Here is a 26,144-nt window from a genome sequence, read left to right as displayed (position 1 = left end):
AATTTAATGTTATGTTATTTTTGGCACAACGTAAAATCCCTTGTCTTTATATAAACAAAGAAAAAACGTTGCTCTATTAATTTTTTATGTCATGAGGATTGATAGGAATATGCTTATATATATATATATATACACATAATTAGCAAGCTAAAATCCATGATGTTCAGAAGAAAATGCACAACTTTTTTTCTGTATAAATTATATATCTATATGGTAACACTTTCTTTAAATGTCATCTCTATAAGACTCTATAAACATACTCATAACACATTATAATGCATTCATAAGGCATTATAAACTAGGCTATACATACTTATACAAACTCATTATAGCAATGTTTATTATGCATCATGAACTATGATTATAATGCATTAATAGCTGTGTTTATAACATGTTATACGTCAATACCAATAAACTCAGTCCCTGCTTGTAGACTTGTATCATGACTAAAACAGCTTCCAACTTATAAACACACCCTCAGTAATCCTATATTTTTAACCACTGATAAATTATTCTTGTCTTGAATATAATATTAATTATAGTCAATTATAATGCATTATAACAGGTCTTTGTGCGCTCCAAGTAAAGTGCCAGACTTTCATTGTAGGACTAGATTATTAATGATAGAGATATACTATTTTAACATATATATTATAAGCACAGCTTATAATGTATTATGATCACAGATCATAATGCTTAACAAACTATATATATCAAATAAAATGTAATGTAATAGTGGTTTTGCATTTAATTTTGGCTCGTATTCTGCATGTTAGTGAAGAATAGCAATGTTTTTTGTGGATTGCATTTACATTTTTCCATGTTAGTGTTTGCTTTTTAATTTGGCATTAATTCCTCTTCATTCAAATGAATAAGAGGTTATAATAATAGTCCTAAACTCTTTTAAATGCTTTTTTGCCACAATCTAAGCCATAAAATCTTGTGTAGCCATGTTAATCACGTTGTTCTCCCTCTGGGACCAACATCTGGCAACCCCTTTCTTCAGTTCTGTCTGAACCTGGAGTTAAAAACACACAATAGGCTGAGTCTCAGGTGGATCAGACTGAAAAAAAACTATAAAAGCTGTAATTTTATGACTGTAATCCCTCACCTCGCTGTTCAAAAAGCAGTACAGCAGTGCAACAGTAAAGCCCTGTAAGACAGTAAGACAGTACAGTCAGTGCTAAAACACAATGCATGCTCAAACAAATGAAAAATAATTACCTACATTAACTGTAAATGTCTATTAAAATAAATAGATTTTGTTATCTGTAGAATATTTTCATTAAATAAAAAATGAAATCTGTACTTTTCTTTGTACACTGACACTAGATCCAGCAGATGGTGCTGTAATGCTTTTACCTGTAATTTTTATAACCTTACTGAACTAAATCTCACTGTGCAGAAAAAAAACGTTTGGGCACTTGTGGAGCATTTGGGCTACATTGCTTTTATTTTTCAAGTTTCAAGTTTGTTATTTGCACATCATGTCGAGATGTACATGCATTAAAATGGAGTGGCTTAGAGTTATCCAAAAGCAGTGTGTAAGACTGGTGGAGGAGAACATGATGCCAAGATGCATGAAAACTGTGATTAAAAACCACCAGGGTTATTCCACCAAATATTGATTTCTGAACTCTTAAAACTTTATGAATATGAACTTGTTTTCTTTGCGTTATTTGAGGTCTGAAAGCTCTGCATCTTTTTTGCTATTTCAGACATTTCTCATTTTCTGCAAATAAATGCTCTAAATGACAATTTATTTATTTGGAATTTGGAAGAAATGTTGTTTGTAGTTTATAGAATAAAACAATAATGTTAATTTTACTCAAAAATGAGCCTATAAATAGCAAAACTGATTCAGAAACTGAATAAACAAAATAAAATAACATAAAAACTCTTGAGTATAGGCCAATTAATCCAATTCTCTCTCTCTCTCTCTCTCTCTCTCTCTCTCTCTCTCTCTCTCTCTCTCTCTCTATATATATATATATATATATATATATATATATATATATATATATATATATATATATATATATATATATATATATATATATATATATATATATTTAAAGTGACTAAATGGTGTTAACCATAATAAATAAATATCAATATTTTTTATGCTTGGAAATGGGCAAATTATTATTATTATTATTAGTAGTAGTAGTAGTATTATTATTATTATTATTATAAAGTAACATTTAAGTCTTGAAACCGAGTTGGAGTTACTTAAATTTATTTGAAATTAAATATATTTAAAGAAGCAAATGCAGAAAGTTGCGAAACGTTTTTAAGTACATTTTACTCATCATTTTTTTCAGTGTACTAAAATCACTGGTGAAAAGCTCCTCCAGTACCTGGAAGGATCCCAGCACCAGTTCAAAGAAGAGCCTGGGCTCCAGACCCACATGCTCCGGGAACACAGCGAACACGACGTAATGAACTCCAAACAGAGGAATCAGCAGCAGAGTGGGCTTCACCAGCCGCCTGGAGGAACAGCACACAGCAAAACATCAAGCTACTCAATATCAGACTAACTCAGCATCACAGAGAAATGGGAAAAGAGAGGAAAATATATACAGATAAATTAATACACACAGTTTAATCAGAATATTATGACCACCTACTTGTTTCTACACTCTACACTGATCCACTCTTATCAGCACAACACACACTAACGAACAACCATCATGTCAGTGCTATTCACTGCAGTGCTGAGAATAACCCACCAACCAAATAATACCTACAAAAAAAATAAGTTTCTGAATCAGTTTCTCTGATTTTGTTATTTGTAGGTTTATATTTGAGTAAAATAAACATTGTTGTTTTATTCTATAAACTACAAACAACATTTCTTCCAAATTCCCAAAAACGTATTTGTCATTTAGAGCATTTATTTGCAGAAAATGAAAAAAAAAAAATGCAAAGAAAACAAGTTCATATTCATAAAGTTTTAAGAGTTCAGAAATCAATATTTGGTGGAATAACCCTGTTTTTTAATCACAGTTTTCATGCGTCTTGGCATCATGTTCTCCTCCACCAGTCTTACACACTGCTTTTGGATAACTTTATGCTGCTTTACTCCTGGTTGAAAAATTCAAGCAGTTCAGTTTGGTGGTTTGATGGCTCGTGATCATCCATCTTCCTCTTGATTATATTCCAGAGGTTTTCAATTTGGTAAAATCAAAGAAACTCATCATTTTTAGGTGGTATCTTATTTTTTTCAGAGCTGTGCAGTCAAACAATAAAAGTGACAATTTTTTAAACATACTTTACATTTCTAAGAATTATATATATTTTTACAAGGTATAAATATAAATATAAATCATGAAAATGAGTAATTAGTTGTACAAAATTTGTCAAACTTAAAATACAAGTTCATCAGAGTATTTTTAATCAAGAGGACATGAATAAGTAATGCATGTTAATAATATATACAGTGATTATAATATTGTAATATATAGTTGCACTTGTGAAACTGTAGCAGAAAGCAAAAGAAAACAAACAAAACATTATATTCTGTATTATTTAAAAGAAAATAATGAGTATCAATAGTTTTATGTAAAAATAATCAAAACACTAGAACAGTGTCAACATGTCAGTATCTATTCACCTTTCTGTAGTGTTTTAATCCATTACATACCTGATCAAACACAGTCCTACCTGTAAAGTGGTCTCTCTCCTGTGTTACAGTCAGGGGTCTTTATTTTCAACACGATGATCCGACTGATGTTCACAAATATAATGAAGTTGACCTGCATTGTGAAGAGACGTGTCAGCTCTGGACTGAGTGAGTGTAATAGTGAATTAGTGAGTACAGAGACACTGTGGTACTGTAAGTACTTACAAAAACTGAGCACAGGATGGGGGTTTTGATTATCCACCAAAGGCCACTGTCTAAGTCATCCCAGCACCTACACACACACACACACAGGCGCACACACAAAATATGACATCATTTTTATATACTAGACCCTGTTTATACCTGCTCACTTCATGCATAAATTGAAGCTTGAAATAATTCTCTTAATTAATCATGGGCGTGAAATAAACCAATCAGTGTGTCAGTCGTCATTCTCTTTAAGAGTCGGGTGAGCTCTGACTTTGGCGTGTTCGTATCTTAACAGTGCAGCGCTTTTGCACATATCAGCAAAAGAGTACTGAGCTGCTCCTTCACGCAGTGAAGATATACCAGCAGCTCATTTAAGGGAACAGTAATGTTATTTTATTCTTATTGCTGGGTGCAACTATAGGAATGGACTATGATGATTGATTGTTGTCAGGGTTTTAATAAGTCAGTGGAGCTCCTGTGTTTTTGCACCGCCAATGTCAAAAAGCAAGACTAATTTAACAAGTTCAAAAAATATTTAGCCTAAATGTGGATAGTCTTACCCCCGGTTGTCAAACTGATGCTTTAAGAGTGTCCAGGTGATTATCGTCACAGTTGGCATCCCTGTAAGAGAACCAAATCAATCAACCAAACACTAACTTGGGGGCTACACTGTAGGCCCAAATATGATCTTTCATGCCATTTGTGACACACAAACACACATTTGTGAGTTTATAATCTAATCTAATAAAACTCTGCTTATAATGCAGTGAGGTAATCAATCAAACGAGAGTGAAACTGAAACTCACATTATCCCATTATCAATAGGTTATCCTTAGGATAAATTAATGAAGACACTTAATGTACAATTTTTTTCTCTACTTCAAATGTAGTTGACCAGCTAAAGTGTATTTGGAGTCTAGAACTGAGTGATCACTACAGCAAGCCACTTTTCTTCACTTACCCCAGCCAATCAGAGCATACCACCAGACAAAAGCCCTCTTGTGGGTGAAAGTGAAGATTAGAAGGGTCTGCAGGTACAGCCCCTCCACCAGCAGCCAGTAGAAGTTTGCCAGCACACAATACTGGAAGAACGTCACTGCAGCTTTACACAGAACCTGACGAGAACATGCAACACATCAATGTCAAAAGTAGGTGGCGCAAAAATATCAGGTGAAAGAAATTAACCAGTGTTTTAACATTTTGCGCATGTAAATTTGCTTCTTGTTAGCGCAAATGTAAAACTAACAAGCAAAAAAAAAAGGAAATTGTGTAACAGGGTCACCTGCCTCAGCGAATGCTATTGGCAGATATCTCCAGGGTTTTTGATGGACCGCCTACTACCAACAGCTGGAGGAGGGCGGAGAAAGAAGGACAGCAGGAGAGTTAGCTAGCTAGCTATGCTAAAATCCAAACAACGCGCTGAACCCAGGCAAACAGCACTGGGGAGTGTTTCTGTCAAGACTGTCAAACCACTTGTGCTCAAAAACCTTACTTGAGCAAAAAAAGGCACAGCAGGCAATTCGCATTGTGAGCGAAGACAACTGTGGATTGGAGAGGAAAAAAACATCTGAGAGGGAGAAAAATGAAGCTTTTATATTTTGTTCAGCGAGCACACGATTCCCTTTTTTTTAGCTGGTGAGTTTCACATTTGCACTCGCGAAAAGTAAATTTATACACAGTTAAAACACACAGGTTCATTTTTTTTCACCTGGTATTTTTGCGCCCCCAACTTTTCACATTGATGTGACGCCATATAAGAAAAATCACAGAGTAAATGCAGTTTTATAGTGTCACACAGGGTAGGCGAGAAGACGGACGTAATTGCAGTTATTAATTTTATTTAAGCAAACAAGATAAAGCAAATAAAAACTGAAAGCAAACACGGGTGGCAAAATATATATATAACACAGTATAGGAATAAGAAAACTAAACTACAAAAAAAACAAGGAAAACATGACCAAGAATACTAGATTAAGAAACAAAACTAAGAAGACTAAACAGAACTAAGAAAATAAGAAACAAAAAACAACAGACCTGACAAGAGAACTCAAGCACAAAGACAAATATACAGCATTTGAGGCACAAAAAAAAGACTCCACAAAGAACACTGAAACAGAGGGGCTTAAATACACAAGGAGAGTGAGGAACACCTGGGCCAGGATAATGAGGGGGCGGGGTTACAAACAAGACACAAGGTGAGATCACTAATTGTTAGGGCAGAGCTAGGGCGGGGCTAGGGTGGAGACAGAACAATAACAAAACAATGCCATGTGCTCAAAAATGCACATGGCTGGGACGCAAGACAAATAGCACATAGAACCGAAAGGGGAAAAACACAGGACAGACACAGGCTAATATGTGACATATAGAAGCTGCAAAGCGTAGAGATTGTAAACTTGGAGCATCTTACTCTTAGTTTGGTTTGTTTTCACACAAGGAAAAATCCAAATTCGCCAAACTGTGTCAAAACAAACCATTTAAAAAAACATTCTCCATGCTTCCATATATTACTGTGTCACTGGTCTTGACTGATCCACTGCATCAGGGGTCAGTGATCAATCATGCTCATTAGTTTAGATTTTTGGCTAATCTCTTCTAATGCGGTTGTTTTACCGTAGAGATGGTGCAGTGATCGATAGTCTCGTCAGAGAACAGCACAGCGTCTTTCACGAACACGGCCACGGCTCTCAGAATGAAGGAGGAGAAGAGGTTGAGGTGGATGCAGGTGCGTGTGCACAGCAGCTTCCTGTGGATTGATTAAAGATTAGCATGTGCAGTTAGCAAAAATACATGAACAACATACTAGTATGCTTGAACAGATAGATGTTATGTTTTTAAAATAAAATGTTTTGTGTACCTGAAGATAGTAAAGATGAGCATGGCGATGCAGAGGGAGCCGAGAGACACGCCATAACCGATAGTGTAGATCAGCTTCACAGTGGAGAAGTATTCTCGCTAGAAGCAGATGAAGAAACTGTGTGAATCACCAATTTACGTATTTCTAGAGCACATCACACTTACAAAGAATTGAGATTTAGAAGGAGAAGGAGAGGTCTGGTGTGAAATGCACTTGGGTTGTAGTGAAACATGATAACAAGTACAAACTTTTGTCGAGTTGCCCACATCCATTCACCCCAAGCATTCTAAAATACAGCACTTTTAGCCGATGCTCCCAACAGGCTTACAATGCAAGTGATAGAGGCATAGTATTGCCCATGCAAAGAAATCACTATTTCTACAGAATTAACAAGCTTAAAGTTGTTCCACACTTCATAAGTAGAACTCTGAGGTCCTGACGTTTAAAAAGAGGCAATGAGAACTTTAAAAGTGCACAAATATATTTTTTAAAACCCCTGTTTATACAGACACTACACCATCCTGAAATAATGTGACGCTAAGTCTTGGAGTTTTGAAGTGGAGTCTGGCAAATATTTAAAATATAATATAATACCTTTAATTTACACAGAATTAGTGTGACAATCTGTTCCTCTATCCTACCTGTTTGTTCATGTTTATCAGTCAAATTATCGTGATTCAGCTAATTTCAAGATAATTTCAAGATTTTAATAAACTTTTAATCTGGGCACGTTTAATGCCAACGCTCTTAGTGTCTCTTTTTCATGTCTGGGCTCTCAAAATTATACCACAGAAGTGTGGAGCTACTCTCAGTTGGTTAATGGTGTAAAATTAGCTATGCCCCTATTGCTAGCATTGTAAGCCTTTTAGGAGCATCAGCTAAAAGTGTTGAATTTAAAAAAGCTAGAGGGAAATAGAGGTGGGCTATTTCCCAAAAGTTTGTACTCGATATCATGTTTCACTACAACCCAAGCCCATTTTACACCAGATTTTTCCTTTAAGGCATTTTTTTTCCAGACAGAAATAAAACCTAAAACATTTTCAATAGAGATTTTACATTGAAAGAAAATTCTAATCTATGACTAGGCCTAATTACTCTCTGGCAAACTGACCCAAAGACTTTTACTGTAATTGTTCAAAAGTTTTTAGGTGCATCTTCGTGAGATCAAGGGTATCACCAGGGATTTTCTACTTTAGTGAGAATCTCTACTTATCTAGAAAGGCTTTACACAGTCTGTAAATACTGTGTAAGCTGAATTTACTAGTTAGATGAGGTGTCTGTGTACTCTTGGACATGCAGGGTAAGGAAATAAAGTATAAGTATAAGTATAACCATTTTTTTGCAGGGGTTGGTTGCAAATATGTGAGATGAACCATTTTCATATTATCTGTTGATTACACTAATTAAGGCAAGCAGAAGTTGTTTTATTTTTATGTTTATTTTTTTATTATTACTTTTTTTGTAATAAAGTTTTTAAAGAAGTCGTTTTATACTAAAAAATACTTTTAACTTTTTTTCCTAGATTTTTAAACTTTAAAATGGGTCAATTTGACCCAGAATCCAACAGGAGGGTTAATAATTTAATAATTATAGTACCTTCTGGTCTGTGGCTTGTTCCTCACTGGGGTCCAGATGAAGACAGGCGGTGTAATAGGGGATGCTCAGGCTGCTCCAGCCGTCTCTGGTGCAGTTACGAGTGATAATGACTGTGGAAAGTCAAAGACATAGCATTAATATTTGTGCCAAAGTTTGTAGGAATAACGTGTCAGAGCTGCAAAGGTTACAGATAAACAGAAATGATGAAGTGATCTTTGCCTGGAGGAGAGCGGAGTTTCTGTAGAGGAGGTGGACAGGGCACTGACATCATCTCTCCAGCTTGAGCAGCAGGCCAACAGTTAACACCATCCCACTCCACCAGACAGTCTGAGAAAAATAATTATTATAACCATGACGATAGGATCAGACGTGCTGAGCGTATACAAGAGATTCAACACCGACTCATCCATGTTATACACATATGACATCTGGAAGGGGCAACAACAAAATAGGAAAAAATTGGGCTTGTTCACTATGAGGTGTACTCACTTGTGTTGTCAGATATATATATACTACTTTAAATTATATAATCATATACAGCTCTGAAAACAAAAAAGAGACCACATAAAAATGATGAGTTTCTTTGATTTTACCAAATTGAAAACCTCTAAAATATAATCAAGAGGAAGATGGATGATCACAAGCCATCGAACCACCAAACTGAACTGCTTGAATTTTTGCACCAGGAGTAAAGCAGCATAAAGTTATCCAAAAGCAGTGTGTAAGACTGGTGGAGGAGAACATGATGCCAAGATGCATGGTGGAGTTATTCAACCAAATATTGATTTCTGAACTCTTTATGTTTACTCTAAACTTTATGAATATGAACATGTTTTTTTCTTTGCATTATTTGAGGTCTAAATCCTCTGCGTCTTTTTTGCTATTTTAGCCATTCCTCATTTTCTGCAAATAAATGCTCTAAATGACAATATTTTTATTTGGAATTTGGGAGAAATGTGATCATCCATCCTAATCTTGATTATATTCCAGAGGTTTTCAATTTGGTAAAATCAAAGAAACTCATAATTTTTACGTGCTCTCTTATTTTTTTCTCTAGAGCTGTGTATATAGGTGCCTACCTGTAATTTGGTTTACTTCAGCAGGAGGTTGAGCTGAACTTGCCTGCATCAGGATCTGACATTCAGTCATTCTTTCATGCCAAAGCTGCACAACCGAACACTCCGGATGAGTGAGCTGCACCTGAAATCATCCATACAGACACAATTAACACTGGCATTCACCTGATAACACATTACCCTACAATAGAGGTTTGAAATAGCTGGAAAAAACTAATAAAAAAAACTAGAGCAGCATCGCTTTAATTTAATAAAGAACAGTTAATAAAACATTACAGAAATTTTGAGCACATAATTCTATAAATGTTTAACCAACATTTATGAAATAATGTTTCCAGCACTATTAGCTACACAAGCACTATCAGCTACACAACTTTACACAAAAATCAAGTTTTTCAAAAGAACAGCATCACTTAACTTTATACAAGAAAATGGGTAACACTTTATTTTAAGGAACACAAATTAGGCGCTTATTAATGTCTTATTATTTGCTTAATAAAGCCTTAATTAGACATTTGTAAATGATTTATTCACTACGTATTAGGATTTATTCTTTGTTAAATGTGTTATTGGTGCTTAATTAGTGGTCTGTTATGTGGAAATGATTAATAATGGCTGTATTAGTTCTTATAGTGCACAATAAACAGTTGTGTTAGCATCCTGTTAAACAGATTATATTATTAAGCATTAACTATTAGCTAATTCTACATGTTATTAGTGTTATAATTGGCAGCAGTTTGATCTATGTGAGTTTGGCAAGGTTATGGCTGTGCTGGAGTTTATTGAGTTAATAAGGGGTTAATATTAAGTCACTAATAGACCAAGATGTGCACCATATTCTAAAGTGAGCTTCTGTTCATCACTAATTAGACACTAAAAAGAACTGAATAAATATTTAATCAAACACAGATCCCTAATTAAGCACCAATAACACTTACACAGAATAAAACCCAATAAGTAGTGAATAAATCATTTACAAATGTCTCATTAAGACTTTATTAAGCAAATAATAACAATAAGACATTAATAAGCGCCTAATTTGTGTTCCTTAAAATAAAGTGTTACCTAAAATGCAATAAATGCATTTGTATGTTTGTTCTCCCTCAGTTCTTTTTTTTTTGTTCAGTGAGAGAAATCTAGCCTGTTTTGGGCTTAAACAAGTGCATTAAAATCAGGGTGAATATCTGATGTGGAAACGTGGAGGACAGTGCACAAATCAGTGATCAAATCTGTTTTTTGAACAACTGAATATAGATTTAATCTTTCAAAATGATACAGTAATATCACTTGAAACATATATATTGAATACATAAGAAAGAGATCTTCAAGAATCCATTGGTGTGATATGATAACCCTTTGATTTTCCTGTTTTATAGGACTCCAAACTCTTGTCTTATTTTTCAGTATTATTACTGGAAACATCCATAATGAATACAGTTAACAATGTTCTTCAAGACGTTTGTGGTATCATTTGATAACCATTTGATTTTCCTGTTTTATAGGACTCAAAAACTTTATAACTCAAAACCAGCTACCAGCAAAACCTTGTATTAAGTTTGATTTTCAGCCAAGTATAATGTAACTATAGAATTGGTAAATTTTTATACGCTTCTTCTTATACACTACTTCTTATACTTCCTATACACTTAAGTAGATTTTAAAACAGACAAAAAAGTGCAAATCATTAAAACTGCGTTTGTGTAAATAGAGCAGAATAAATGTATCTACCTTATTGATGCCCGGAATAGCAAATAGAAAAGCGCCCCAAAAAGTGTTTAATCCAGAAGATAGACTTACTCCATTCAGAGCACACATCAGGATCCAGAAGACAGAATTACAGCGCAGATCCATCATAATGCTCTTAATGTTGCTGCGTCCAAATCCACGGATTTAATGAGCACAGGCAGCATCGAGTCCAGCGCTCCGGCTGCACATCACTCTCTGTTTACGCTCTGTGTGAATTCAGCACGTGGTGTAAAGGTGTGTCCCAGGTGGCATACCCCACTTTCTTCCAGCAAATGGGTTCTTCTCTTCAGCAGATCCTTCAAGAAGAACTCTACAGATCACAGTTTCTGCATAATTTAATGGTTAAAAACTAAACATTCAGAGATGTTGAGATCCTTCTGGATAAACTTTCCATGGGGAAAGGAAGTATATTTAAAAAAAAAAAAAGTTGTGAAAATACGCTTAAATATACTTTCTCTGTATTTCCATAAAATGTATTTTTAAGCAAATATACAGGGGTTGGACAATGAAACTGAAACACCTGGTTTTAGAGCACAATAATTGATTGTGGTGACGGACAGATTTGATCAGCCGTGGTTTTATGTTTTTTTGGATACAATCCGGGATATCACCCGAATATCCCTTTCAGACAGCTTCCTCTTACAGAGTCCACAGTTAATCCTGTTGGATGTGGTTGGTGCTTCTTGGTGGTATGCTGACATTACCCTGGATTACCGTGGCTCTTGATGCATCACAAAGACTTGCTGTCTTGGTCACAGATGCTCCAGCAAGACGTGCACCAACAATTTGTCCTCTTTTGAACTCTGGTATGTCTCACATAATGTTGTGTGCATTGCAATATTTAGAGCAGAACTGTGCTCTTACCCTGCTAATTGAACCTTCACACTCTTACTGCTCTTAATGGTGCAATGTACAAATAATGAAGATTGAACACCAGGCTGCTCCAATTTAGCCATGAAACCTAAAATCCCACACTAAAATAACGACAGGTGTTTCAGTTTCATTGTCCAACCCCTGAATATAGTGCCATTAAATACTGCTTAAAGTGCATTTTACTGTAGATTTTATGTACATTTTTTCTGTGCTCTGTGGACGGACACATCATCTGGCAGGATATTGAAAAATTCTGGGTTTAGAAAAGGAGGGATGATGCTACTAGATTAAATACGATAAACGGACACATTTCCCAAGACATAAGAATAAGCTGAAGTGCATGAAAACTAATCCAGGTCTCAAAGTTAAAATTTCCAAGATCTAAGATTAACCCAATCTGATATATTGTCATATTTCACAATATTTGTCTGCAAATGCAATTCTGGCCACATTTAAAAATAGCTGTTAATGTTTGCACTGTGCAGTGCAGTTACAGCACAACTAACAGTCCAGACCATTCATATTTAAAGCCAGTCATGACCCATGAGGAGCTGAAGATGTGCTGACAGAAAGCAGGTACTCGTCAGCAGAGTCCCTTTTCTTGTGTATCTCATACAATATTCAGAGAGCAGCTCTGAGACAGACGTGAGAAACCAGAAAAACGTTTCAGCTTCATACGGCGTCACGAGACCCACTCAAATCATTTGAGGTAACCCTTGTGAAAAGGAAGTATACTAAAAGTATGTTCAAATTAAGAAAAGAATACTAATACTAAAAGTACATTTTCTATTTTAAATAGTTTATATACTTTAATATACTTTATATACTTAAATCGACTTACGTTTGCAGAAGTTATACTTGTACAAAAAAAGCACTCAAAAGCACAACTTAATAATTTTATGTTGTGTTTAAATATAGCTTAATTACAATTAAAATATAATTAAGTTGCCATAAGTTATATGAGATAACTAAATATAAGTTATATTTAGTATTTTTTCATGTCAAGTATGCTTTCAAAAAATACAATGAAATGCACTTTTCTTTTACAAGGTAATACAATCCTTAAAAAATGAATTAAGTTTTTAAAACTTGTTTTTAGTCATTTATAATAAAATGACTTTTTTAAAGTAAAAGTAACTATTGCACACCTGGTCTATCTTACTTGTTTAGGTTAACTGCAATGATTACATTAAGTTGTTTTCTTTCAACACTTGCATATTTTAGTTGTTTTATAGGCAACCATTTTTAATTAAAGGGGCACCTTTAATTTGTGTACCAAGTCCTGCTGGAAAATCTACATCTTCATAAAAGTTGTCAGTAGCAGAGGGAAGCATGAAGTGCTGTAAGATTTTGTGGAAAAAACAAAACTGCACTGACTTTAGACTTGATAATAAAACACAGTGGATCAACACCAGCAGATGATATGTCTCTCCAAACCATCACTGATCATCAGTAAATTTTACATTTCATTTGTAAATCAAGGGTTTAGAGTCTGGAGGAAAAGTGGAGAGAAACACAGTCCAAACTGCTGGTGTTGATCCACTGTGTTTTATTATCAAGTCTAAAGTCAGTGCAGTTTTGTTTTCCCACAAAATCTTACAGCACTTCATGCTTCCCTCTGCTACTGACAACTTTTATGGAGATGAAGATTTCATTTTCCAGCAGGACTTGGCACATTGTACCAATTGGTCTTATATAATATTCTAATTTTCTGAGACACTGATTTTTGAGTTTTTATTGGCTGTAATCCATAATCATCAACAATAAAAGAAATAAATGCTTAAAATAGATCACTCTGTGTGTAATACATCTATATAATACACTGTATGAGCTTCACATTTTTAAGTGAATTACTGAAATACTGAAGTAACTTTTCAATGATATTGTATTTTTTGAGATGCACTAGTATATATGATGTTTTGGGTCACTTTGTTTGGAAAATTGATTTAAAACTACATAAAGCCTCCCAGTCAAAACTTCCCAACCACACGAGGGGTCTGTGTGTCTCCAGTGTTTTATGTTTTGAAATCCAAATCTTACTCCCCCTCATCTCCACCCTGGTAACTCCATACTGAGTGATATATATCTCTAGAACATTTGTGCCACACAGAACCCACAGAGATGTGCTCCTCACTCTTGGGAACAATGGCATGGGCAGGAAAGCCTCTCGCAGATCGAGTTTCTCGAGGGGAATGTGTTTTGAGAAGACGGATTTTATCACGTATTAACGCTGCATGCTTGAGCTGCGGTGGAGTAATGTTTGTATTATATGAGAGGGTTGTTTCTGTGTGTACTGCTGACATGTTCTGTACTCTGTGTCTAATAATCCCTCAGCAAGAGAAGAAAATGAATTGCTGGTAGCTTGTAGCTACAGTGATATTAATTAGTGGAGTTTGATGATAGAACTAAGGTTATCATAGACGAGTGGATCAGATACAGCAGTGCTGCTGGAGTTTTTAAACATAATGTTCACTCACTGTCCTTGAACATGAGTATAGAAGCAAGGAGGTGGTGTTCATGTTATGTGTGATTGGTGTATAGTGTAGTGTTTGTAGTGTTCTTGGTGTTGTCCAGGCAAATTAAAAGCTGTAGTTTCATATAAGCGGTATATACAGCTCTGGAAAAAAAAAAGAAACCACTTAAAATTATGAGTTTCTTTGATTTTACCAAATTGAAACTTCTGGAATATAATCAAGAGGAAGATGGATGATCACAAGCCATCAAACCAAACTGAACTGCTTGAATTTTTGCACCAGGAGTAAAGACATAATGTTATCCAAAAGCAGTGTGTAAGACTGGTGGAGGAGAACATGATGCCAAGATGCATAAAAAACTGTGATTAAAAACCAGGGTTATTCCACCAAATATTGATTTCTGAACTCTTAAAATGAACTTGTTTTCGTTGCATTATTTGAGGTCTGAAAAAAGAAAAAAAAAAATGTTGAAGAAGTACAATAAGAAATGTGCAACCATTTAGTGGAATGGCCCTTTAATATTAAACAATTAGCATGAGGGCTTTGGTGGTGAGATGCTCATCTCCCTGTTTGCACTATCTGTGATAACCTTAGTTCTATTATCATTTAGTGTTTAGTCCTGTCATCAGAGTGGCAAGCAGGATCCTCCTGTTGACACGCCAAGACAGTTGCAATCCATCACTGACAATAAAAGGTCAAAAGACTGGTGAAATCTGGCCCAGTGTTTTGGAATGGGGTGGTTGGGGGGGGTTGGTGAAGAGCTAAGCAGCAAAGACAACGTCTATTAAAAGCAAAGGTCTTCAAGCTTCAGGCTTCCCTGTGAACAATCCTTTCTACTCCCGTCATCTCTGATGCTTATTTTGGCCTGGATCTCATCACGCCTAGGGTGACGTGGATCAGCACTAGGCTGCGTCTGTGAGCTGATGTATCAGAACCGAGTCACTAATTTCTTGTGGCTTTAAATACACTGCCTGGCCAAAAAAAAAAAAGTTTCACCTGGATTTAAGTAAGTAAATGAGGTGTTGGTTGGTTGATGCTGCAGTTGGTCTGCAGGTTTTGGTTCAGCAACAGTATGTGCTGAAAGAATGAGGTCAGCTGACTACCTGAATATACTGAATATAGATCAGGTTATTCCATCAATGGATTTATTTTTTCTTCTCTGATGGCACGGCCATATTTCAAGATAACAATGTCAGAATTCATGGTGCTGGAATTGTGAAAGAGTTCAGGGTTCAGGGAGCATGAGATCATCATTTTATAGTCCAGATCTTAACCTCATTGAGAATCTTTGGGATGTGCTGGATGGAGAAGAGCTGCTTTGAGCAGTGGTCAGACTCTACCATCATCAATGCTGCTGCAAGATCTTGGTGAAAAATTAATGCAACATGTAATGGATTGAAATAAATCTTGTGTCACTGCAGAAGCTTATTGAAACAATGCCACAGCGAATGTGTGCAGCAATCAAAGCCTTCAATCAAACCTTTTTTATAATATATCTGTATATATTTTTTTTATATATCTTTATATCTTTGATATGCACTGTCTAAGTTGTTTAATTGCTCAGGTCAAACACAAAGAACCTGCAGAAGAGGAACAGATCACAGTGTCACCCATAGGCGGAGCTTCACTGAACACTGAATACAAGCAAAACCATATAAGAAATATTTTTGCATCACAGAGTCTCGTGGGTGGATCCAGTGTGCTCTTTCCAGTTTTAGAGCTGTGACTAATATTGTCACCTGCCTCTGCTGTGGATAAAGAAGGAGGAGGTAAGGTAGAGTAGCCTATATAACAGCAAGTTCACTAGTAAAGGTTTGGACTGGACCCTAACTGTGTGCTTCAACTTTCTATCCCCATTCTTTGCCCATTCTCCTCTAGAAGTCAAACATCAATGGCAACAGACAAGGCAGACGCAACGCCACCAGAGACAGAAGCATCTCTAAAGCCGGAGACCAGCCCACCACCCACATCACCCAGTCCTGCACCAGCCAAACCACCAGCCAGCAAAGCTCCAGCACCTCCAAAACCAGAGCTCAAGCTGGATTCTGCACTGATGGTGAGTTCATCAGTTTCAGTTCAGCAGGAACTGAAACAGTGTGCACTGACTCTGTGTAAAGGTTCTGTTCTGTGGTAGCATAATTTTTAGATTAGTCCATAACAAAAAAAAAAAACATTTTACAAATGAAGTATTAATGTTACCAACATCGCCTGTCTAGAGGAGGATACAGCTCTGGAAAAAATGAAGAGACCACTTCAGTTTCTGAATCAGTTTATCTGATTTTGCTATTTATAGGCTTATGTTTGAGTAAAATGAACATTGTTTTTTTATTCTATAAACTACAGACAACATTTTTTCCCAAATTCCGAATAAAAATATTGTAATTTAGAGCTTTTTTATGCAGAAAATGAGTAATGGCTGAAATAACAAAAAAAGATGCAAAGCTTTCAGATCTCAAATGATGCAAAGAAAAAAGTTCAGAAACCAATATTTGGTGGAATAACCCTGGTTCTTAATCACAGTTTTCATGCATCTTGCCACATTCTTCTCCACCAGTCTTACACACTGCTTTTGGATAACTTTATGCTGCTTTACTCCTGGTGCAAAAATGTAAGCAGTTCAGTTTGGTTTGATGGCGTGTGATCATGCGTCTCCCTTTTGATTAGATCTATCTATCTAATGAAATAATAATAATCAAATAATTTACTTTATATGAAAAGTGATTGCAAGCTTTCATACAGTGTACCGCTCTGGAAAAATATAAAACATTACTTCAAAATGATCAGTTTCTCTGATTTTGCTATTTATAGGTATATGTTTGATTAAAATGAGCACCTGTTGTTTTATTCTATAAACTACTAACAACGTTTTCCCCAAATTCCACCGAATATTGATTTCTTAACTTTTAAAAGAGTAGTATTGTTGTTTCTAATATATGTTGTTTTTTTGCATTATTTGAGATCTGAAAGCTCTGCATCTTTTTGCATCAGATTGAGCTGCTATTCTGCTGACGGGTCATTTCATTGGTTCATTGGCTGAGCACACACAGTATGTGTCACTCCATTACTGGACGGTGTAGATATGCGTGTTATGAACTCGCAGCATTTCTGCTATTGTTCTCTCGCTCCCTCTTGGCTGCTTGTGTTTTTTGTGTCTGTGCTCATTGTTCTCTATTTAGCCCCCTGTGCTCCCGAGGGTAAGAGAGGCAGGTGATACGGTACCCGGCGCAGCGGCTGGGAGTGAGGGAATTTAGGTGCTGGTGCCAGGCAGGGGGGCGGGGGGGGGGGGGGGGGCAGGGGGGTGCGCTGCCCACCAGACTGTGACCTTCACGCACCACGCCAGCATCTGCTGCTCTGTCTGAGGGTACTGTGGGGGTAATGGGGGTGGGGTGTTCAGGGGTCAGGGCAATGAGAGATCTTACTCGATAGTGAGAGCGCACTCGAGACGTGAGTTAGTATTAAGTATCAGGGTAATTAGGGGCAGAGTGATGGTGCGGATGCTTGTCGTGATCAGTCAGTGAGCTCGTGTGTGTGGGTGTGGTAGCTGTAATGAAGATCTTCCTCTTTGTTGCAGGCGGAGTTCAGCAACGAACAGATCGAAGGTAAGCAAATGTGTGAAACAAATACTGGACTAACAGGGACTGCAATATGCAGTGATTCATACCCCTTAACTTTTTTTTTTTTTACATTTTTTCACAATTAAATTTTGTCACCTTACAACCAGAAACTTAAATGTATTTTATTGTGATTTTAGACCAATTTTAGACCAACACAAAGAAGCACATGACTGTGAAGTGGAACCAAAATGATACATGGCTTTTAAAATTATTAAATCAAATTCTTGGATGGTTGATTAAACAGTCCTTAAAGCTTGGGATATGTTTTTATGTCCCAACCCTGCTTTAAGCTTTAAAGTTGTCTAGTGAGTTCCTTCAGGGTCTTCATTACGATGCTGTTTGCTCACTAGTGTTCTCTAACAAACCACTGAGGCTTTCACAGAACAGCCCTATTTCTGTATTTATATTGAGATTATATTACACACAGCTGGACTCTATTAACTCATTTAGTGATTTCTGAAGCCAATTGACTGCACTGGGTTTTATTTAGGCCTTTCAGAGTAAAGGTGCTGAATACATTTTTATTTGATTAATATTTTGGAAACCATGTATCACTTTTATTCCACTTCACAATTATATGCTACTTTGTGTTGGTCTATTACTTAAAATCTTATATATATATATATATATATATATATAAACATATATATGTTTGTGGTTGTAAGGTGACAAAATGTGAAAAAGTGTGTATTCTGTGTAAGCATACAGATTCTATAATGCCAAATGAATCAACAGTACTATTAAACTGTGGCAATATTTGCACATATAATGCTGTCATAAGCATATGTACAGTCCTGAGACAAAATATATACATGTATATTATGTTACATTATGAAAAATTGCTTGAACAGTATCCATATAAACCTACAGTATATAAAGTATGATGTTCATATATACACAATCTATAATTTTCTAATTGAATCCTTGTCGAATAAAAGTGTATATAATATGTCAATATATAAACTGTATACTGTATATTATATTGACATATAATATGTCAATATATAAACTGTATATAATATGTCAATATATATACAGTACTAATATCTATATTGATATTTGGTATATGGATAGAAATCAACTGATCCACATTTGAGTACTGCTGTAAACATGACTGAAAAGTAATCAGATTCAGCATTATGGGTTATACCTCATATAGTAAACCATGCTTTCCTTTGCTGTGTTTAATTTCCTCACAGACTTTAAAGAGGCGTTCCTGCTGTTCACTAGAACCGCTTCAGGGCAGATCTCTTACGGTCAGTGCGGGGATGTGATGAGGGCCCTGGGTCAGAACCCAACCAATGCAGAGGTTCTGAACGTGCTGGGCAAGCCAAAGCCTGAAGGCAAGTCTAAAATAAAGTGAATTATTAAAAAGTAAAAATTGTCAGGGCACAACTGTGTTTTCCATTACCACAATGTATTAGACTGTTGGCGGAGTGTAAGATAGTAATGAGCATAGTGATGTCTTTTACACAGGGTGTGAGATATTTTTATGGTTGATATATTGTAGACCAATTGGTTGATCATATTGTAAACCATCAAACTCAAATCAATTATTGGTCTTATACTCTTACCTATGCTGGCCAAGAGCTATGCTGGTCTGCCAGTTTAACCAGCTTAACCAAACAAAACTGGCCAAATGTGTCTTACAGAGTGTTCATATGAAATGTTGGGAGAGCTGGTTTGAATCCCAGTCATGCAGCTTGCCATCTGCTGCCAGATCCCTGAGAGATCACAATTGGCCTTGCTCTCTCTGGGTGGGTACAGTGCAGTAGATGGCACTCTTTCTTTCCCCTCATCACTCCTAGGGTGATGTGGATCAGCAAAAGGCTGCGTCTGTGAGCTGATGTATCAGAACCGAGTCGCTGCGCTTTCCTCCGAGCGTTAGCGCTGTGATGCTACGAGGCAATGCTACAGCATCAGCAGCAGCTCAAAAAGAGGTAGTGATTGGTTTCAAATGTGTCGGAGGAGGTGTGTGCTATTCTTCACCCTCCTGGTGTTGTGGCATCACTAGTGATGGGGGATAAACAGCTGAGTAGCAGCTAAATGGGTTGGACAATTGGGGAGAAACATTGGAGAAAATTATAAATATATGTATAAAAATTTATTACATTACATTTACATTAACTCAGGCCAATAAAGTTCATGCAGGTCAAGGTCACCTAAAAAAAAAGCATACTGTAAGTCCCCGAGGATTCCACAGCAAAACCTTTAACACACGTCTGTCAGAGCTCCTGTTAGGAGCATTAGCGAGGTGCTTGGTTAAGCCACACATGCAAAGCTGTCAACATCGCCTCAGGCCGCCTGCCGAAGAAGTCCACAGAGATGCCACCAGGCTAAGCCCAGCACACGCTCTACTAAATCACAGCACCACTTCAGATTCCAACAGGGAAGCATGCCAGCACCCCCATTAACATCAAAGTCTATACAGAATTTACTGTCTGACTATGGAAACAAGAGTTAGCAACTAAATATAGCATCTATTGTTTAAGAGATTTACCAAAAAGGTGTCTGGATCTTTTGCTGGTACAGCATTCTTACCCACCTCTTTAAAGTAGCATGTTTTATTCCACAGGCTGAAAAAACACAGCTGGTACTTTATACTCATAGTTTAAATTCCAAAGGTATTAAAATAACAGAATAGCAAAATTTCTTTTGTTTTTCAGATTAACAAACGCATTTTAATATAAGATAACAAAGATAACCTGAGTAAATATAAAAAGCAGTATTTTTAAATGATGATTTCATTTAAAAAGCGGATAAAAGATCTCAAAAAGCAGCACATTATGATACCCCCATCTGAAGAAACTCAACAACAGATGAGAAAAACAAAGTCATTGATCATCTATCAGTCTGGAACAGGTTATAAAGTCATTTCTAAAGCTTTGGGACTCCAGAGAACCACAGTGATTCACTATTATTCACAAACAGAGAAAAAACACGGATCACCATGGTAAACCTTCCCAGGGTTTACCAGCCAACTGAAATTTACTCCAAAAGGGCATGGACAACTCATCCAGGAGGTCCAAAAAGAACCCAGAACAACATTTAAAGAACTGCTGGTGTAACTAAATTCTGTGAAAATGATCTCCAAGGTAAAAAACACTGCTGACCAAAAAGAACACAATGACCCTTGTTGGTAAATCTCACATTCACCAACAAACATCTTGATGATTTCCAAGGCTTTGGGTGAATGTTCTGTTGGCTGATGTGACATAGGTAGATTTTTTTTAGAAGGTGTGTGTCCCGTTACATCTGGTTAAACTATAAAAATAATTTCAGAAGAAGAAAGATACTAAAATACTGAAAGTCAAATATGGTGGTGGTATAGACCCTAAAGACCTGTTTAGAAAAATAAGAGTATTGCTGAACACTGTTTTCTCTTTAATCATGATTTAATCTCCTTTTTCTTGTGTTCTTCAGAAATGGAGTCCAAGATGATTGATTTTGGGACGTTCATGAACATGTTTCAGCAAATCTCAAAGACCCCGGATAAAGGCTCGTATGAAGACTTTGTGGAGGGGCTGCGTGTGTTTGATAAGGAAGGGGACGGAACAGTGATGGGTGCTGAACTTCGCCATGTTCTCGCTACTCTAGGTACAGAACACCTCTATATATATTTACCACATGCAAGAGTCTGTTTTTATGCTTTGTGCTAGAATTGTGGAATGGTTTAGATAAAAGAATATATATATAATGTGACATGTTAGAATGGCCCAGTTAAATTCCTAAAAGACCTAAATCCCATTGAGCTTCTGTGGAGAGACATGAAAACTACTGTTCACAGACGCTCTCCATCCAACCTGGCTCAGCTTCAGCTGTTTTGCAAAGAAGAATTAGCAAAAATCTCAGTCTCTCGATGTGCAAAGCTGGTAGAGACAAACTGCAAAAGACTTGCAGCTGTAATTGCAGTAAAATATGTCTCTACTAAGTACTGACATAGGGGGGAGGGTACTATTTTTCACGTCACACATTTTTTGTTAAGATCTTTATTTGATTAAAATTTTGAAAACCATGTATGATTTTTGTTCTACTTCACAGTTATGTGCTACTTTGTGTTGTTTTATCATTTAAAATCTCAATAAAATACATTTCAATTTGTGGTTAAAGGTGACAAAATCACACTGTACTGTACACTTTTGCAACCCACTACATACAATGGCGTGAAAAAGTATTTACCCCTTTGTTTTATTTTTTTCATCTTACATTTTTCATATTATAAAATAAAAACTTTAATATCAGACAAATATAACCTGAGTAAAAATAAAAATCAGTTTTTTAAAGGATGATTTCATTTATTAAGGGGAAAAAAACTATTCAAACCAATCCAGCCCTTTGTGAAAAGGTTTTTGCCCCTTACAGACTTCTTTTATTTTTGCATTTTTTTCATACATACATTTTTCATATTATCAAAAAAAACTTTAATATCAGATATATATAACCTGGGTAAATATAAAAACCATTTTTTTAGAAAGGATAAATTCATTTATTAAGGGGAAAAAAACTATTCAAATCAATCTAGCCCTTTGTGAAAAAGTGTTTACACCTACATAAATGAACTGTGATAAATCACACTTTTTAAAAAGCTGAGTTTAATTTCTCTGCTGTACATTGTGAGGTTGGCCCTCAAGGAATCACTTTATTAAGCCTTCATAGATGTCTGGTAGGAACAGACTCCTGTATACTGGAAACATCACAACATCCACTGACAGTGGTAATGTTATGGCTATATTACCAAAACATTCCAAATATGTTATTTCCCACCAATCTGTGATTAAAAACCTTCCTGTTTTCTCTGTGATTGTGCTGCTGTTTCTCTGGCAGGTGAGAGATTAACTGTTGGAGAGGTGGAGCAAGTCATGGCAGGGCAGGAAGACACAAATGGCTGCATCAATTATGAAGGTAAAGTCTGTCCATTGTTTCTCCATGTCTAGTTCAAAAAACAATGAAATGTTTTTACTCTAATCAGCACATTTTCACCCATTTTTTCTTATCTTTGCTTATCTTTCCTGATGTGTTTAGACTTTGTTAAACACATCATGACAGGATGAAGGAGTCGTTCAGGTAAATTCAAACGCTTGTATATAAACAGGTAATCACTGAGAGATTAAAAGTCATGAAAAGCATGAAGTGCTGTAGGATTTTGTGGGAAAACAAAACTGCACTGACTTTAGACTTAATAATAAAACACAGTGGATCAACACCAGCAGATGACATGTCTCTCCAAACCATCACTGATTGGTGGAAACTTCACACTAGACCTCGAGCAGTTTGGACTGTGTGTCTCTCCACTCTTCCTCCAGACTCTGATCCCTTCATTTACAAATGAAATGTAAAATTAACTGATGATCAGTGATGGTTTGGAGAGACATGTCTGTCATCTGCTGGTGTTGATCCACTGTGTTTTATTATCAAGTCTAAAGTCAGTGCAGTTTTATTTTCTCACAAAATCTAACAGCACTTCATGCTTCCCTCTGCTACTGACAACTTTTATGAAGATGTAGATTTCATTTTCCAGCAGGACTTGGCAAAAAAATAAATAAATGCTTAAATAGATCACTTTGTGTGTAATACATCTATATAGTATGTGAGTTTTAAATTGAATTACTAAAATAAAGTAACTTTTCAATGATATTCTCTCTTTTTTTTGAGATGCACTAGTACACCCGTTTCTTCATTTCAGACTTGCAACATATAAAAATGTTAGATGATAGATAAAAGAAAAACCAAATAATACTATGATGTAAAACAGGTGACATTAATGTAATTATAATTTGATATAAAGATATAAAGCAGAGGATCTTCAGTTTGTAACGAATGCATGAGAAAATTATTGAAATTATTAAAAACCTCAAAAAAAATTGGATGGGTATTTGAAAGTACTGCAATGAAATAGAAATCAAAGTAAATGTAAGAAGCATAAACTTTTTAACACTCATTTTTAAATTCACTTTATAAAGTCACATAATTAAAATTTAGAAACTGCCCATTGGTTTCTGTTATGTTAATATCTAGTGAATACACATTTTATTTTACTTTTTTCTAAATACAGTAAAACCCATTAAATTGACTGTATAATCTGAAGTAATTAATGGTACAGTATAGTTACATATCTATATGTTAGAAGAAGTTTGTAAATGCTATAATACTTCTTTAACTTCAGTGTCCTTTTTGTGCTTGTTGACTAATATAAAGCCTAATAGAAATGTCTTTTCTTTGTCCCCCAGATTCCTGACATCGCTCCGCCCAGTAGCTGCCTGAGAAAGAGATCAAGCGTGACTGTCATCCAGCTACAAATCTAATCAGTTCTGCATGATCAGCAGATGCTCTAGATGTCTCGGCTCTAATTGAGTTGTTAGATGTCCTCAGTTTGAATGTAGAACAACAAATAAAATGGATTTTGTTTTTCACTGGATTTGGATTCCACTGGATTTTTTATTTTTTGCAACAAAACAGCTAATATACCCATTTTTATATAGTCAAAATTATGTAAACACCCCTCCTCATTACTGATTTGTTTCTGGCACATTACTGCTAACAGGTGTATGAAATAGAAAAGCACACTGAAACACAGTGGCAATAGAAAGTTTAAAATATAAAGTCTTTTTTGGAGGAAGGGGAATGTTTGGGTCAGTTTTGAGAGAGTGTGAGAATGGGTCCACATACGTATGCTGTCAGAAAGCATTCTGATTAAATTTAAGCTCTTTCAATTAGAGAAATTACATAAAATCACTAGTATAACTGATACCTGAAGAAATAAAATGTATTAATTAGGCATATATGCAGCAGAAACACGGAACAGCCTGGTGCATCCCAAATTGATCAACATTAACATTTTAACATTTTAACATTATAGTCATTATGGCTTTTAGAAAAATGTGTTTTGTGGAGGGGAGGTAGTGCACTATAGGACTCTGTGGGCGTGGCCTAAGCTTTTGTTCTTAATGGCTTTATTTTTTCCCCATTTTACATTACTTTTACTTTATACTTAATAGTTTATATAATAGTTTTGAACACAGTACTTTTACACTTATACTTAAAGAGTTAAAAGCTTGAGTTAATACTTCTACGGAAGTATTTTAAATCCTAAGAGTAAATAAAGTGAATACACTTGTGGAAAACCGAAAGTTCGATTTTGAAATTCACCTTGTTTACACCACGTTACAGTTTCCAGGTTAATCGTGTTAACATGTTGTGTTAACAGCACTCACTTTTAATTATTTATTGGTGTATGACAGTGGTTCATTTTGTGTTGTGCTTAAACCCCCATCACTAGATGGCAGTGCTGTACATTTAATTTTTATAAATGCAAATTTTTGTTTTTATACTACAACAGTTTTCCTAAAATTGCATTTAAACATTCACAATATAATGCTTTGCTTACAGTATCGCAATATATTGATTGTAAAATAAGTAAAGTAAGCCTAGGTCATGCTGACATACTATAACCATTGAGGTTGGAACAGTGGAACTCTAGTTTGAGAGGTCAATTTCTCTTCAGGTAAATCAGTACAGCAGCTCCAGTAACTCTAGCTGTCGGAATATAAAACGCTGGCTTTAATCGGACCGGATTAATGCATGTGGATGCCAGCGCTGTTCAGTTAACAGATATAGCCAGGCTTCACTGGATCCATCTCAGGGGAAAATTCTGGAAGTTTTACACCACGTTAAGCTTTGTTCACTGTCATTCTAAAAAAATAACACAGTGCTGAGCTGGTGTTAATTGCTCACACCACAAGTACAATTAATACAGTGCCCTGAATCAGCTCTGCCATTGCTCAGTCCAGGACTTTGTACCACTACACCTGTTCTTTTATTGTCTTCGAGGGTATTTTTAGTGGGTTTGACCCCTGAATTCTATCCTTCTGGGAAGGCTTTACACTATTTTTTATTTATTTTTTTTGCACTGATGTTGATCCACTGTTTTGATGTTAGGTTAGTATTTATTTCGGATTGCCGCTAACCTCAGCGCTAGTGGGATGTTAACGTGGGATGTTACGATGTCCCACGTAGCTTGTTTTAATACGGTAAACACACAAACTACAGTCCAATATACACTCCTCTGAGCAGCGA

The 26,144-nt window shown here is 35.8% G+C and overlaps 2 protein-coding genes across 3 annotated transcripts; one reads left to right on the top strand and one right to left on the bottom strand.

Annotated features, from left to right (window-relative positions):
* Window positions 1-613: 613 nt before the first annotated feature.
* Window positions 614-9,437, bottom strand: ghrhr2 (growth hormone releasing hormone receptor 2). Its single transcript, XM_022669443.2, has 12 exons — window positions 9,368-9,437; window positions 8,520-8,615; window positions 8,289-8,398; window positions 6,693-6,790; window positions 6,449-6,581; window positions 4,797-4,950; window positions 4,396-4,456; window positions 3,851-3,917; window positions 3,667-3,758; window positions 2,361-2,490; window positions 1,112-1,153; window positions 614-1,018 (listed from the first exon to the last, which is right to left on the bottom strand). The coding sequence occupies exons 1-12, from the start codon at window positions 9,435-9,437 to the stop codon at window positions 926-928; spliced, it is 1,146 nt and encodes a 381-aa protein (XP_022525164.1). The 3' UTR covers window positions 614-925.
* A 6,704-nt stretch (window positions 9,438-16,141) lies between these two features.
* zgc:163073 (uncharacterized protein LOC100037358 homolog) lies at window positions 16,142-24,486 on the top strand. 2 transcript variants are annotated; one of them, XM_049465159.1, is made up of 8 exons: window positions 16,142-16,226; window positions 16,336-16,513; window positions 18,029-18,056; window positions 19,271-19,414; window positions 21,495-21,668; window positions 22,896-22,973; window positions 23,094-23,135; window positions 24,299-24,486. In XM_049465159.1, exons 2-7 carry the CDS (start codon window positions 16,349-16,351, stop codon window positions 23,120-23,122), a joined length of 618 nt encoding a protein of 205 aa, XP_049321116.1. In that variant the 5' UTR covers window positions 16,142-16,226; window positions 16,336-16,348; the 3' UTR covers window positions 23,123-23,135; window positions 24,299-24,486. The 2 variants fall into 2 exon arrangements, with proteins under 2 accessions (XP_049321116.1, XP_007248797.3); XM_007248735.4 differs by lacking the exon at window positions 16,142-16,226 and having other exon boundaries at window positions 16,265-16,513.
* Window positions 24,487-26,144: the final 1,658 nt, after the last annotated feature.

Source organism: Astyanax mexicanus, chromosome 15 (genome assembly GCF_023375975.1).
Source record: "Astyanax mexicanus isolate ESR-SI-001 chromosome 15, AstMex3_surface, whole genome shotgun sequence".
In the NCBI taxonomy this organism is placed as follows: domain Eukaryota; kingdom Metazoa; phylum Chordata; class Actinopteri; order Characiformes; family Acestrorhamphidae; genus Astyanax; species Astyanax mexicanus.
This window is presented reverse-complemented; position numbering and strand designations above follow the sequence as displayed.

Bases quoted from the DNA above. Each gene is read 5' to 3' on its own strand.
- ghrhr2 (XM_022669443.2), bottom strand. From the start codon at position 9,437: ATGACTGAATGTCAGATCCTGATGCAGGCAAGTTCAGCTCAACCTCCT. The intron at 8,399-8,519 runs GCTCTCCTCCAG...GACTTTCCACAG, and splicing joins ACCTCCTCTACAGAAACTCC to TCATTATCACTCGTAACTGC. The intron at 6,582-6,692 runs GTACACAAAACA...ATCAATCCACAG, and splicing joins CTCATCTTTACTATCTTCAG to GAAGCTGCTGTGCACACGCA.
- zgc:163073 (XM_049465159.1), top strand. From the start codon at position 16,349: ATGGCAACAGACAAGGCAGACGCAACGCCACCAGAGACAGAAGCATCT. The intron at 19,415-21,494 runs GCAAGTCTAAAA...TGTGTTCTTCAG, and splicing joins GGGCAAGCCAAAGCCTGAAG to AAATGGAGTCCAAGATGATT. The intron at 21,669-22,895 runs GTACAGAACACC...TTTCTCTGGCAG, and splicing joins CCATGTTCTCGCTACTCTAG to GTGAGAGATTAACTGTTGGA.